Source organism: Emys orbicularis, chromosome 21 (assembly GCF_028017835.1).
Source record: "Emys orbicularis isolate rEmyOrb1 chromosome 21, rEmyOrb1.hap1, whole genome shotgun sequence".
Lineage (NCBI taxonomy): Eukaryota > Metazoa > Chordata > Testudines > Emydidae > Emys > Emys orbicularis.
The window spans coordinates 4,889,889-4,905,598 of NC_088703.1; the positions used below are offsets into that span (position 1 = coordinate 4,889,889).

General features: G+C 52.3%; 1 protein-coding gene across 1 annotated transcript; it reads right to left on the reverse strand.

Annotated features, from left to right (window-relative positions):
• Window positions 1-577: 577 nt before the first annotated feature.
• Window positions 578-2,086, reverse strand: FKRP (fukutin related protein). Its single transcript, XM_065421052.1, has one exon. The coding sequence runs from the start codon at window positions 2,084-2,086 to the stop codon at window positions 578-580; it is 1,509 nt and encodes a 502-aa protein (XP_065277124.1).
• Between the last annotated feature and the right edge of the window lie 13,624 nt (window positions 2,087-15,710).

Consider the following 15,710-nt stretch of genomic DNA (forward strand, 5'->3'; position numbering starts at 1 on the left):
CTGGAGTCAAATGCCAGGATAGGGAATGGGCTGCAGCAGGGCTGGGGTGAGGCTAGAAACCAGGTAGGAGCAAAGTCTGTCCTAGCAGCCGGCTGGGGATTTGCCTTTCACAGACAACTTCCTGGTGTTCCCTCTAGGCTTAAGTAGCGTGCCTGGACCTATCAGGGACTCTGGGAGCACTGTCAGTCAGACTCTGTGGGCAGCACGTCCTGTGGTGCTTGGGCCCACAAGGCCCACAGCCTGTGGAGTTTGGGAGACGCGCTGAGACAGCATCTCCATGAGGTCTCCCCTGGGTTGCTTTGTTAATTGTCCAGTCTTTGTGTTCAAAGTGTCTGACCTCCAAACGGCCACAAGCCCTTCGGACAATCCCCCCAGCCCCAAAGGGGAGCGTAAACTCTCCTGGCTTTAGTGGGCCGTACCAGCAGCAGTGGGCAGACAGCTCCCTTAGCAGCAGCATGGTCCATACTTTCTGTTGGCATCAGTGATATGTTCAAGAGAGAGGGATCCCTGCTCCCTGGGCCTCAGAGTCTAATGCTCTCTTGGGCCCCAATGCGGAGGCAGAAGCCAGAATCCTTGCTTATTTCCCCTTATCCAGCTTCTTCCGGGCTGGGTTTGGATACTCCGGATTCTCGATCACACCTGCGCCGAACTTTAGCTCCAAAAAGCTCCGGTAGTTGTTGGGCGCCAGAACCGTGAAGCCAGCAAACGGCAGGGGTAACAGGGGCTTGAGGAAGTGCTCCGGGAACTCCACGTCCTGCCGGTGGTCCATCCACGTGTCCTTGGTCATCAGCCCGTTCTTGGAGTAGAAGGGCCAGAGGTCAACATGCAGGTGGTTGTGCTCGCTGTACTGCACACGGTAGAAGTCGCCCTCGATGGCCTTCTCCCAAACAAAGCCCTTCTCGTCCACGATGGAGCCAGACTCTACGTTCCTGAGGAGGTCGCAGTTGGGAATATCCTCCAGGTATATCCCTAGATCCACGTCATAATCCCATGGGATGATGTCCTGATGTCGGGCAGCTCCTAGTAGCGTCCCACCTTCCAGCCAGTACCGCACCCCGGAGGTCTCCAAGATGTTGATGACGTACTTTGCCGTCTCCCTCAGGGCCTGTAGACAGCAAGGCGGGGTCCAGCGGTTCTGGTAGAGATATTCCGGCGTATCATCATGGACGGTGCCGAAGCAACGCGGCGTCTCTTTGCTGCACCCAAACCATTGCTGCTTCCCATCCTCCAGGAGAACCCGCTTGATGCCGAAGTCTCGGAAGAGCTGCAGCCGACTGGCTTTGGCGCGGTTCTCTGCCTTCCATTGGTTGTGCGAGGAGCTGAGCAGAGGCTGGTGGGCTGAGGAGAAGGAGACGTCAAGGATTCGGACCGTCCAGCCCCGCAGCGATGTCTGGATGAAGAGGGAGGTCAGCAGGGGCTTGGCCAAGGGAGTGGAAAGGTTGAAGAGATCCTTTGTGCGTAGCAGAATCACGGCATCTCCCTTCAGAGCTGTGCAGAGCCTGGTGGAAGGCGCTACGCTGTATTCGGCAGTCCACTTTCTAAGGCTGACCTTTAGGTTCAAGCACTGGAGGGGAGTGAGGGACTGCACGGGCGCTGCCACCATTTGAACTCTGCCCTGGTTGGCTTTGAACTCTTCTAACATGCGATCCAGCTGCCTTGTGGAATCAACCTTGACCCCATCAGGCACCAGGGCCACATACTCCGTCTTCACGTACATATCAGGCCTGGACACATGGGCAGGCTGGTCAGGGGCTGGCTTGAGGATCACGAGCTGGACGTTGGGAGCATCCGGTAATACAAGCGGAGGGTACGGCAAGGTATCCGCTGCCACCATGACTGGTTGCTCCGGCTTCTGTTTCAGGAAGGACTGCACCACATCAGGGACGTAGTTCTCAAAGTCCTCGAACTCCCTGATGATGACGGTCACCCCGGGCCTCTGGGGGACAGGCAGCAGCCGGGAGCTAGGCTGGACGTGGTCTCTGTGTCTGTGCAACATCCGCTGCTGCAGCCTCGAGACGTAGTACAGTATCAGCAGATTGATGACAATGGCGAGCGCTAGGACCCCCTGACAGAACGTGATGCGCATCTTGCGAGGCAGCTGGGTCTGTTCACCTGGGGAACGATGTTACGTGGCTGTGGTCTCCGCACGAGGCAGCCAGCGATATTTGATTCCCCTGGAGGCTCTGGGCTCATCCATCCCAACACAGCTTACTTGCTGGTCACTCTGGAAAGAAATGCACATGGAGTGAGTGCCAGGGATGTTTGTGGCTAGGGAAAGCCTGCGTCCACTGCTCAGGGGCTGTCTCCCCAATCCTATAATTGGAGCGGGGGATACTAGACAGATATACTAGATGGAACAAAGGGTTTAAAATAAATGGTCCGATTAAAGACAGATGCTCCCCCCAGCTGACTGCCACAAGAAACACAGTCCCTGATTCTTCAGGTTCACCGAGGGGCATCTCTAAATTAAATCTCTCCACTGTCCCTCCCTGAGACAGCATGGTCTAGTGGGTAGAGAAGGGGCCAGGAACGCAGGACTCCTGTATTCTGTTCCCATCTCCGCCACTGAACCACTGTGCATCCTTAGACAAGTGACTGCCGCTCAGTGCCCATTTCCCCAGTCAGTAGCAGAACCTGTAGGACTCCTGCCTCCCAGTCCCTCCCTCGATTCCAGTCTGAGCCTCCCTCAGTCTGTGTTTATTGGCTGGTTATCAGCACAGCTCAACCAGCGAGCAAAGCCAGCCAGTCAGTGCAGGTTGGAACTGGCTGACCGAACTGCCACTCCCAAAGGAGCTGCAGCCAGCGGAAAGGACAGATCTCAGTATTGTAGTCATGTCTGAACTTGGATTGCTCCTCAGGCACCTGGGGTTTCCGTCTTGCTGGGAAAACAGGAGCAAGGAGGCCATCCAAAAGTTCTGAATTAGTGCGCACAGCTTCTCAACCTGCATTAACTGCTAAAGTTCCCAGAACAACAGATGCGCCATGACAAGGGGGCTGCTTTATTTAATCTTGTTTGGATCAAGCTTGCTCATTTCCCCAGAGGGATCAAGGCCTCCGTTTTAAGCACTAATTTCTCTGCAAATCCACCTTCCCCTGGTGGGAAAGGGGTGGGGAACACAGAGCACGGCACCCTGCACAACAAAAGCCCAGTTATCAGGAAAAGAAAACCCAACTGCCCTCCTAACGTGGGGGCACTGTTACAGGCAGGCCTGCTGAAAGCAATCTGGGGCCCCACCTCCTCCCGTTTCACTTTATTTACACAGATGTTTGGGGGGGGGGTCCCCATGTGCTTGAGTCCCTGCTACAATTGTCCACCCTTTCCCTCCCTCTCTCGTCTGCCCTGGTAATACCACTTTGCACTGTAAGGAGCCAGTCTGTCAGTAACACACCCTGTATCCCAGGAGAACTCTGTTAATGCAACTATAGCCCCATACCCTGTACCTTTAATCACCAGGATCTCCGTCCCAGGTCGCATGAGACGACCCCAAGCCCCAGATCTGAACTTTCCCAAAGTTTGGAGGTGTCTCATTCGGGGGGGGTTCTGATCTGAGCTCAAGTCTAATCTAACCCGATGCTCTCAGCAAATGGCTTGTGGCAGCTGCTCGTCTCCGATCCCACTGTACAAGATACAGCGTCAAGCAGTTAAAGCTCTGAATGCGACCCACTGCGACAGACAGAGCCTGGGGTGGAAACATCAAAATCCCTGTTTTTGTGGCACTTTTGAGGAAGCAGTGTTCTGTGCTCCCTGTGCTGACTGAGCTGCAGCATCCAAGTAATCAACATCGTCCCCCAGAGCTGTGCACGTTCCTAGGGATAACCATGCTCAAACAAGGAAGCCAAGCAGGCAGATTTGCTTTGTTGCCTTGGGGAGTTTAAGAGCCCACAATGCGCTCACTTTCCTTTAGTTAAAGCTACTCTCCTCCCAGTAGGTCAACGAGCTCCTGGAGCAGCCACACGGTTTGAAGTGGAGCAAGCCCTGCTGTGCTTCCTCAACGCTGCTCCCACCTCAAGATGCAGGAACTTAGGAACCAAACCTAGAAAGAGGCAAATGTCACGCAGCGATTCGATCAGGGGAGCTGGAAGTCAGTGTTGGCTTAGTGGTCAGAGCAGGGTGTCCTCCTGCATCCCATTCCCACCTCTGCCACTGATTCACTGTGTGACCTTAGACGCAACACCTGAGCTGTCTGCACCTATCTCCCTAGCTATACAATGCAGGTATCTTTATCTCCCCCCTTCTTTTGGGAGATTCAGCTAGGAGAGGTCTACACTAGCAACGTTGCCAGTATAGTAATGTGGGTTGGGGGGTGATTTTTTGGATGACATTTCTATGCTGGCAAAAGCCCTTGGGTAGACGGAGTTATGCTGGTATCGCTTATTTCACTCGGGGAACTGACATAAATCTATGTCAGCAAAAGCACTTTTTTGCCAGCATAAAATGCGTCTGCACTAGATCCATGGATTAAAAGGCCAGAAGGGACCATTGTGATCATCTAGTCTGACCTCTAGCTATGCCAGCAAACCTTTTCCAGTGTAGATTTGACCTTAGCAGGAGCGGCGCCAGGGTTTTTGGCGCCCTAGGCGGGGGTCCTTCCGTGCTCCTGATCGTTGTCGGCAATTCTGCGGCGGGGGGTCCTTCCGCACTCCCGGTCTTCGGGGCACTTCGGCGGCGGGTCCTGGAGCGAGTGAAGGACCTGCCGCAGAATTGCCGCCGAAGACCCGGAGCGCGGAAGGACCCCCCGCCACCAAATTGCCGCCCCCCCAAATCCTGGTGCCCTAAGCGACCGCCTAGGTCGCCTAAATGGAAGCGCCGGCCCTGGGCCTTAGTTAAAGTGCGTAAAGCACTCGGAGCTCCTCAAGCAGAAGGTGCTGGAAAAGAGCAAACTATTATTAATTAGTACTAAACCAGACTCCTTTCTGCCTTGGACTGCAGCGGCCTAGCCACCGTGATCTAAGCTGTTAAAAACTGTACGTTACAGACTAGAATTCAAAGAGGAGGCAGCAGTGTCACTTGAAAGATGAACTGCCCTCAGAATTAAAAACATCTCTGGCTTTGTCTACACTACACAGCTTTTAGCGAAAAGTGGAGCAGTGTAAACGCTGCGGTACTTTTGCAGACAAATACTTCCACCCCCTATGAGCATGGTTCACATTGTTGACAGGACAGCCCTCCTGCTGACAACGAGCCGTTTACACTGCCACTTGCCCTGGAAAAACTTTTGTCTTTGGAGGTGGGGATGTTTAAGCACCTGCGAATGACAAAAGTTTTGTCATTCAATTGGCAGTGTAGACAAAGCCTAAGATTCCCCAAGGAGGCTGAAGTTGAGTTTTCTCAGCATGCAAAGGAAGCCTGGTCTCAGGGAAGCTTTTCCACTAGCGGGCTCCTTGCATTGTTAAGCCAGGGCTCTGTAGCTGTTTTGTTGCTTGCAATCTTGTCAGCATGGGTTTAGTTTTTTTAATCACTTGTTTATAAGCACCACAGACCTTAGTCTCCTCCCCTGCTGCTTTGCGGGATTGAAAGGGATCCTGTGTCAAGCAGCATTTAAGAAGATGGGTTTAGATAAGCTTGAAGTTGTTAAAAAGCCATTGTATTAATCTCTGCTCCATTCCCAATGTGTGTATGTGGGGGGAATCTATGTAAAATTGGAAAGGACAAAGGCACTTACCCTGTTCTAGCACCTTCAATGCATGGTTCTTAAAAGACGTTAATGAACTAAACTCCGCAATCTGCCTGGGAGAGAGGCATTGTTATCTCCACTGAAACTGCGGCACACAGATGGAAACTGATTTGCCCAGTGTGAGTCAGTAGCAGAGTTGGGAATGGTGGAACCCAGGAGTCCTGACTCCCTCCTACAGACGCCAGAACACCAGTGACACCCCTAAAAACATCCTACCCCACAATGGTCCATTAACAGACAGGGTGAGAGTGAGAGGCTAGACAGAGTCCAGATGAAATGTGGTGGGAGGCATATTTACCTGCCTTCTCTTCCAGGGACATCTGAGAAAGGGGACCCTGAAAGGAGAAATCAAATAGGTCAGATGAATTAAGACCTAGAAAGTATTTCACCAGCCCTGATATTTTTTTTAATGCTGTTTCCTTTCAGACAGAGGAATAAGGAAGTGGAACAGAAACAGAAAGTTGGGCCGGAACAGAACCTCAGACCCAACCCTTCCTACCTTCTGGAGCCAAACTTTATATGGATAATAAGAATGTTCATAGTTATGTTAGATAGGTTAAAAGGGGATATAATGTAATATATTACTTATATATATTATATGTATAATCTCATATATATAAAAAGGATATAAACCCCATTGCTTCTGGGCAGACACAAACCTTTCACTGGGGGGGGGGGGGGGAGGGAGAAATTTCTCCTCTATGGTTAGGCTATTCCTCAAGTGTCTACTAAAGGGTTTGTTTTGCCCTTTCCTCTAAAGCAGGTGGTTCTGCCCACTCTTGGAAACAAGGTACTGGAAAAGAGGGATCCAATCCTCAAAGTTTCCAGAAGAAATCAGCTGGAATTTTATTAGTATATAGCATTAAACGCTGGCCTGTGTGAAATGAGCTGGGGGGCTCAGTCCAACTCCTAGTGGGCATATGTCCACATTAAAAAAAAAATCAACAATCCCCCATCCCTATTGGCACTAATTGGCTGCCAGGTGGGAAGCCGCAGCAAAGACCAAGGAATGAGCGAGCCCCCTCTTACCTCTAAACTGTGTCCCTCCAGGGAAGGGAGAAGGCACCCAGTGTAGTGCGTTTTGAGGGAGTTGGTTCTCTAGTTGCCTTTGATGTACTTGTGGGGATGTCTCCGGGGTTGTCAATCTGGCCCCTTTCACCAGCACTAGAAGTGAAAAAGAGCATAAAATGATTGACCGGAAAATAACCTTCGTTGTAGCAAAGTACTCGATCAGGCAAAGTTTGTAGCTAAGTGTGACATCAGCGAGCACTCCAGAATGTGTGTTTCTGGCTCTGGTCTCCTGTCCCTGCTCCTTGTCAAAATATTTCTGCTGTCCCCTGCTCAGTCATACAAGAGGAGTCAAGCAAAACCATTAGACTCTATGACTGCCGTTACAAACAGCTCCCCGACAGTTATGACCACAATCTCTCCGCCTGCCTAGGTTCCACCAGGAGACAAAAGCCCCAGGCAAGAGTTCCACACATATCACAATGCACAACACCATAAAACATAGGGGGATTCAATCAACAACCACTGATCATAGGCTTTGTAGCCCTAGCTTCTGAGTCGGTGTTCTGTTCCTTCCAGCAACACTCCTGAGGCCTTGGATTTCAATGGTCTTGAACAGTCTGTCTCTATCTTAACCCAAAATGGCCACCTTTATAGGCTGTCAACAAGATGCCTGAGGTTTTCCACTCACCTACATCTTCCTCCTCCTAGTTTCTGGCTTTTGAGAACAAGAAAAAAGTTGACATCACATTATATATATTTAAATCAGGGAAATGACTGATGCCTGAATGTAAGTGAATTTGTGTAAGAGTGGGGCACAAGGATGTCTGGACAGAGTCCCATCTCTCTGCTTCCTCTACATCTGTTCCACCCCAATTTCACAGCGCTTCTGGACTTGGTTCCTTTGCCACAGCCAAAGATCTCAAGATTTCTGGAGGCAGCCCTGTGAGTCCTCCTAGGTAAGACAGGTAAAGCACACTGATAAACCTGAATACCAACCAGTGGTGGATTTGGGGTAAGGCAGGCAATTGCCCTAGATAAGGAGGTAGAGGGGGAAAGGAGATGGTGAGCACCCTGAATAGCTGAAAGGAAGGGACAGTGACTGCTCTGAATAGGGGCCGGTATGGAGCTAAGGTGACGGACCAAATGTTCCAAGAAGGGATCTGCCCTGGGGGCAGAGAGAACAGTACTTTGGGGAGGGGACTGATCTGGGCAGGAGGTGGCCTGTCAATGGGGTAGCCTGTGCAGTCCTAGGTGGAGGTGAGACTGTGCTTGCAGTGGTGAGGAGCCTGTTGGCATGGGGACCTCTACCTGTTTGCTATGGGTGGATGAGAGGCCTGTCCTGCGGGAGCCTGATCGAGACCCCCATTGAAACGGGAACCTCTCCCTGTCTGCTCGGGATAGGGGTGAGAAGAGACCCTATTCCAGGGGGAACTTGGTTGGGGTCCCCAGTGTAATGAGAATCCCCCTCAGCCTGTTCTGAGTGGGGGGTGAAGCAAGTCTGGTGGGGGGGGGGGTGAGGTCTGGTAGGGAAGCGTTGCCATGGGAACCCCTCCCTGGATGGACCTCTCCTTGGATGCTTTGGGTGTCTGGATGTGTGTGGGGGGGGAGAGCAGGTGGGGGGGGGGGTTGCCCTGGGAACTGCTCCCTCCTTGCTCTGGGTGGGATAAAGCAGGCCTTTTAGGGAGGGGGTGTTACCATGGGAATCCTTCTCCTTGCTGGGGGAACAGTAGGAAGGTGAAGCAGGCCTACCCTGGGGGGCCTGTTGCCATGGGAACCCCCCCCCCCGATCAGGGGGAATCAGGCCTACCTGGAGGGGCCTGTTGCCATGGGAACCGCCGCTGCTCAGGGGGAAGCAGCCTGAACTGGGGGCCCCGTTGCCATGGGAACCCCCCTGCTGGGGGGGAAAAGCAGCAGGCCTACCTGGAGGGGCCCGTTGCCATGAGAACCCTCCCCCTCCCGCTCAGGGGAAGTAGCAGGCCTACCTGGAGGGGCCCGTTGCCATGGGAACCCCTCCCTGCCCCCGTCCCGCGGCGCGGGCCCCATTTCCTGGCGGCTCACTATCTGGCAGGAAGTGCCCCCCCGCACGGCTCCCTATGTGGCAGCCGCCGGGATCCATGATGGAGGCTGAGCGGGTGCTGGTGCGGGCCCAGCAGGCCCCGGGCCCGGCGGGGGCAGAGCCGCCACCCCCCCCGCCGCAGGCCCCGGGCCGAGCGGCCGCGGGGGCCGGGCCCGGCGAGCTCAGCCTGCCGGGCATCCTGCACTACATCCAGCACGAGTGGGCCCGCTTCGAGGCCGAGAAGAGCCGCTGGGAGGCCGAGCGGGCCGAGCTGCAGGTGCCGGGGGCGGCGGGGGGCCGGGCCGGGGCGCTGGGGGACGCGGGCGGTTACCGGGGCCACCGCTGCCTCCGCCGCTGCCGCCATCTTGGAGGGAAATGGCCGACGGGACCCCCCGGGGGGGGGTCAGACCCCCCCAGCACCGGGACCCCCCGTGGGGGGATGGGGGAATGTCAGGGTCCCCCCAGGACCGGGAACCCCCGTGGGCGGGGGAGTGGTAACCCCCCCAGGACTGGGGACCCTTTCGTGGGGGTGGGGCGGGGGAGTGTCAGGGCCCCCCAGGACCGGGACCCCCCCGGGGGGGGGATGGGGGAATGTCAGGGTCCCCCCAGGACCGGGATCCTTCGTGGGGGGGCGGGGGGAGTGTCAGGGCCCCCCAGGATCGGGGGCTTAGACCTGAGGAGAGACCAGGTCGTTGAAGGGAAAAGTTGGGACCCCTTATTTGCAACTAGGGGTGGTGGCTGTTGCTGTCCCAGAAGGCCTGAGGAGGCTTGGGGTGAGTGTGTGGGGTGTCGCCTCCCCATAGCACCAGGGGAAGGAGCGAATGAGTTGGGGCAAATGCAGCTGTCACCCTCCAATAGGGAGTTGGGGTGATCATGGGGGAGGAACATGGCTGTCGATCCCTCCATAGTGACCAGTGAAGGAGTTGGGGGTGAATGTTGGGACAGGGGCCAGGAAATGTCTGCTGCTGCCCAAGAGGGATTGAAGAGGGAGTTGAGGTGACGAGGGGGGAAATGTAGCCATCGTCCTCCAATAGGGACTAGGGAAGGAATTGGGGTGAGGGCATGGGGGAGGACATGCATCTGTCAACCCCGTAGCAACTAGGGAAGGAGTTGTTGGGGCACAGCCAACATTCAGTCCAGTAGGGAGTGGGGGGGGAAGAGAGAATTGAGGTGGGACACCTAATAGAGGCGGTGGAGGGGGTCACTTCCCTGAATAGCCTCCAGGGGTCTGGTCAAGAGGAGCAGCTCCCCGGTTATTGGTGTTTGGAGCAAAGGGAATGACACTTTCTTGAGATACTGTTTAAGGAGCAGGGGACTGTGATCTCCCTCAATAGGGCATGAAGACCAGCAGGGCTGTTCTCCCTGAGTAGCTCTAGGGATGGAATTGGGATGGGAGGAAATGGGAACCTCTCCAAACAACAATGCTGACAGCGCCCAGGGATGGACATTTCCCTGAGTAGTGACTAGGGCTGTTAAGTGCATTAACTTCTCCGAATAGCCACAGCCAGCGGATCTGCGGTTAGTAATTGAGTTGAATTCACTTCCACAGGGTTGGAGGGATGAATTGGTTGGGATGGAAATAGGTGCTGAAGATGTTAAGGGAATGCCCTGTCCCAAACCGCAGCTCAGGTACAGAGAATTCTCCTTCCCAAATACCAGTGGAGAAGGGCGGTGAGCGAGGACCTTTCAGATCCTTGGCAAAGGGTGTCTGAATGAATGGTGTGACTCATCAGCGCCTGGGTGAGCGAGTTACTATCCCCATGAACGTTGATGGGTTTGTAGATCACAGGAGAGAGGCAAACAAAACTGGCCAGATCTCATCGACTTCGCTTTATTCCTCTGCTCGCACATGGAGAACAGGTGGAAGAGGTGAAGAGCAATAGCTTATCATGTGCCAGGCCAGAAGGCCTTGATGCCAGCCTCTGGCACGTCTGCTGGATGCTGCAGGCTGTAAGGCATCCCTAGAAAGTGTCTCAGATTTCCGGATCCTCATAGCTGGTGTGGACATGAGGCATAAACTGCTTTTTGGGGTGCGTGCTTGTATATATGATGGCTTATAGCTTGTCTGTGTAGCAAGGGGAATTGAAGTGGGCCAAGCAGCAGGGTTTGATGTGAGCAGGGGGGTGAAAGGCAACGGATGGGACAGAGTTGTAGGTATCCAGGCAAGGGAATATGCAGGGATTGAGAGACCGAATCTGGCTGGAGAGTTTAATGAGATTGGGATGCTAGGGGAGCAGTGAGATGGCTTTAGTCTGCAGGGTGAGGCTGAGGAGAGTTGTGTAGGAGGGGTTATGAGTGGAAAAGGAAAAAGAGAATTGCTTATAAAATCGAGGGCGTGTCCCGGGGCACAGGTGGGAGGGTAGCAGATTGGAGACCTTGGTGTGAGGGAAGAGAATCATGTGAGTCAGTAGCAGCAGTAGGGAGAAAGAGAAACTGATCAAGAAGAGGAAGCTGCAAGGGGAAGATGAGATGGGGCTTTCAGAAGAGAATTAGGATGCAGTCTTGGCTGTGACTCTGATGCCAGCTCCATAGCCCAAACAATGAGACTCTCAAGGAGGAGGTACCCTGGGGGTAGGCTGCCATGTGCTCAACACTTCTATAGTGCTGTCTATCCCCCTTTGTAAACATTAACTCATTAAGCCTTGTAACTTCCCCATGAGACGGTTTCAATATTCTCGGATTGGGAAACTGAGGCACAGAGATGGGAAGTGACTTGACTCCTCTGTATTTGTGGGCGCTGTCAGAGCCATGATTAGAAATTGGGATTTTCTGGCTCCTAGTCCTGTGCGGAGACCACTTGACAATATCTCATTCTCAAGTGAGAAGAGGCCAGGGGAGCATTGCTTGGTCTCAGTAATTCCATGGATATCAGTGTCAGGGATGAGGAGGGACTTGCTATTGAGAGAGCTGATGTTGACATTTACCCAAGAGAGTGGTTAGTGGCTGAAGAATGATGGAAAGAGGATTGGGATACTTCTCTTAGAGGTAACAAGGGCATGTGTTGGAGAGAATGCTTTGGGATCATCTTTGGGAGATATTAGCTGGCTGTGCCTGGTTTAATATGCTTATACTCTAACTTCCCTGCAGCTGCTTAGATTTTGGATTCATCCAGCCAGCTCTGACCTCAGCCTTTCCTGTTTGGAAGAGAGAGAGAGAGAATTATCATGAGGGCTAGGAAGCAAGCAATGCATTCTGAAGCCAGCCAGTGATACTGGAGTTAACCAACCGCAGCAAATGTGCATTGCTACTGAAGGGAGCGGGGATGTGGCTGAAAAGCCAAGTGGAGGAGAGCAACCCCACCACAAATCCTCTTGCCCACCCACATTTCATAACTGTGGGTAGGGAGCGCTGTGGCAGAGGAGCACGTGAAAGCACAATCAGAGCTCAGCCTCTGTGTCTGTAAGCATCATGGGAGCATCCTTGTGGCAACTGGGACTCTAGGGGAGAAGGAAGGAGCCAGGAAGAGCATGATGAGGAGCAGTGGAAGAGGGAACGTGAAAACAGCTGCAAGGATGGTCCAACGTCTAGAGCCCTACCCAGGGCTGTGGGAGACCTCGGTTCAATTCCTGCTCCACCCCAAACATCCTGTATGAACCTAGGCACATCACTTTGCTTCTCTGTGTTTCAGTTCCACATCTGTAAAATGGGCCTAATAGCTCTGCCCTACCTCACAGGTAAAGATTGTGTGGCACTCAGATAGTATGGTGATGCGGGCCAGATAAATATTCAAGATAGCGTGGCAATTCACATGAAAAGTCCCTCAAACAATATTCACTGCATCACTTCAGCTTGTGCCTCACTTACGCATCCTTAAGGAGACAGATTTAGCTAGTGATCATTTATTGCTCGGTGGGTTTCACCTGCGTTCTCATGCGCCAGTGCAGCTGGTGCATGAATTGGCCACTCGGTGTATGTGGCAGCATTTGCAAAGCAACCTTTGCATAATAGAGCTTCTGGATTGTTGCCCAAGGAAGGTTGCAACTTCCGGCCTTCCTGCAGACCTCATTTGCTAACTGTAGCACAGGCCTATCCATGCTTCAGTGCAACTTTCTATTGCCCCACTAAAGGCACCCATTTTAATGCTCTACGTTTACGTTGGCCCTGCTGCTCCTAGGAAAGGACATATTACAGCACATAAACCCATGGCTTCGGCAGTGTAAGAGGTGGGCATGGCTTCTGATTGACATTCTGATTCAAAGGTTGCATACTAAAAGTCCTTCCATAAAGTCCCATTGCTTTAGGCCTGTCTAGTGGTCCACATTCCTGGTGGAAATTCCAAGGTGTGTGTTGTCAGAGAGAGCAGTTTGTGTTACTGCTGTACTTTTATCTCCACTCAAACCTTTCATAGCAGACACGCAAAATGGGACATACAGGTGAACAGGGCTAAAGGGCTGTTTGGGATCTTAATTGAAAGGCCTGTTTGGAAATTATCAGTTGATTGATTTTAGATTTAGCTTGGAATTCTACAGGACTAGGTAAAACTCTAGTGTTCTTCACATTTTCCCTTCAAATACTTTCTCGGTCTTAACTCCATTTTACCAACTTTTTTTTTTCCTTAACCAGGGAACTTCCTTCGTTTTAATCTGACAAGTGAAGTACTGATCCCCTTCCTATTTGGAATTATTCATTCTACACCAGGCACTCAAAGTACACTGTAGCCTTGGTTACCTGCATGTTATTTAGCATACCTTGATGTCATCATTGTTAGAACTGCACTGCTGTTTCTTCAAAGCTTCAGCCTTTAAAAAAATGGTTCAAGCTGGCCAGTGTGCCTGCGGACTCCAAGAAGTCTTTGTAGGAATCTGAATATTTTGCCTCCATGAAATCTTTCAATCTAGTAAGATCTGTGAAGTATTTTAAGCAGTCCCTGAAGGTCACAGGCTCCTTGGGAGTGATTGCATTAACCTGCGGGATGGTTTGTGGGGTCGAGTGTGATGGGCCAAGAATCTTTGTCTCGATCCAGCAAACTCTGTGACTTTTATGCTTCCCCAGAGCTCACATAGGGTTAAGCAGGCCAAGAAGTTATAGCGTTAGGTTAGGTTCCCTAGGAGTTGCTGTGGGAAGTGGAAGCTCTTTAGGAATGAGTTTACGGGCACACACTGGAAGGTGTTCCTTGACCCAGTCTCTGAGCAGTGGTTAGCACAGTCCTTTTCCATCTGCAAAGTGCTCTTTCCCCACCCCCCACCTCTGGTGAGGTTGGTCGGTATCATTATCCACACTGTACAGATTGGGAAACTGAGGCACCAAAATGGGAAGGGCCTTGCTGAAGTCCCTGTGAGTCGGTGGCAGAGCCAGGACAAGGACTTCAGATTCCTCAACTCCTAGTCCTGTGTTCGTTCCATTCGACCAGAGTTTATCAGCCTTTGCAAGTTGGCAATCCCTTATTTGAAGTTAAAATTTTTTGCCACTCCTTTCCGCTTACTATAAAAGTTAGATTAAAAATATATATTGGTACTGAGGCTAAGTAATTGATTTGTGTGTGTGTTTCAAGAGCTTGACAGAGAACACATGTCCTTGAAGGGTCAGAGGATGTGGGAAGTGGGGTAGCGAGATCTTCTTTGCTTTAGATTGTAATAAAAATTTCAACGCCTCACGATCCTTCCCACTTCCCCCTCCCGGGGGTTATGACCCAATGTTTGAGAAACACTGAACTAGATGGTGGTACTCTAAGGTAGGTTATGTTTGCAAAGGGAATTCTAGTCTTGATCCTTGCACGGTGATCTGGTATGCGAAGGCAGGCTGAGTTGGGCTAGATCAGTTCTTGTAGCCAGAGAGGGCTCCAGGTTCATTTGAGCAGGTACATGGCCAGCAGGAGAGAGGGGTTGTGGAGGAGATGGGACTGATCCCTACATAGATGGCAACAGTGCTCCTTTGGGGTTCGACTCTGCTACCCTAGAGCGTTGGGCACAAGTAGCTGACGTTAGAAGCTCAGAAAGCTGGTCATGTGCCATGTGTTAAATGATTGGAAATGAATCTGTAACAGGTGCTTAGCATCACTGTTTGCTGGGACAGGGTTTGACTGACGGGAGCATGTCGGACCGGAAATCTGGCTAATGAGCAGAAAATCTGTGTTAATAGACTGGTGGTTGGGGGTGGGGGGTTTAAGAAGGTGTCAGCTGGCGGATGGTGGAGCCAGCTCGCAATCTCGCCTTAGGAGCTGGCAGGCAGTTTGGCATATGGTGCAGATTCCCGCGGCTTAAGCCAACAGACGGTCCTTAAGTGATGGAAACGTTTTGTGATTGGGTTAAATTGCCTGTAGAAGGGTGAGAAAATACACACACGAGCTCAGTCCAGAGTGGAACAGTCTCTCAAATGCAACAGAGCATGAGGAGTGGAGTGAGCTCCTCGCGGCCGCTGCCCAGCAGCGGGCAGGTCTGCAATTAGCTGGATTGCTGCTGTGTGAAAGAGCTAGAGGAGGGAGGTGTTGTGGATGCCTTGCAGTGCCTTGGGCTGAGTCGGCCCCGGCATTAGCTGCCTGATGCCACTGAAGTCAGAGATGCACCTGCAGGAAAATTGGCCTGTTGTTTTTATCAGAGTTTTGGCAATGACATCAGAGGGGAAGGATAGTTTTGTGATTAGGGCAAGAGAGCTGAAAGTCAGGACTCCTGGGTTCTGTTCCTGCCTTTGGGAGAGGGGAGTGGGGTTGAGCAGCGGGGCTGGGAGTCAGGATGTCTGGGTTCTATGCCCACCTCTGGGTGGGGTCGGGTGGGTTAGAGAAGTGAGGCTGAGAGTCAGGATTCCTGGATTCTACTCCCACTTCAGCATTTAGGCAACTCCAACTAGTATAGAACGCCCCGGCATGTCTCCTCAGTAACACAGCTGCTGGAGCACATCAAACCTGTCCTCTGCTCTCTATACTGGCTTCTTAGAGCATATTGAATCAGGTTCAAGGTCTTGGTCCTTATCTTCAAAACGCCACATGGCCTGGGCCCAACATATCAAAAAGATCATCTAAGGCTCCTGGAAAG

What these genes read in the sequence shown, in the direction of transcription:
- FKRP (XM_065421052.1), bottom strand. Translation starts at nt 2,086, where the DNA reads ATGCGCATCACGTTCTGTCAGGGGGTCCTAGCGCTCGCCATTGTCATC.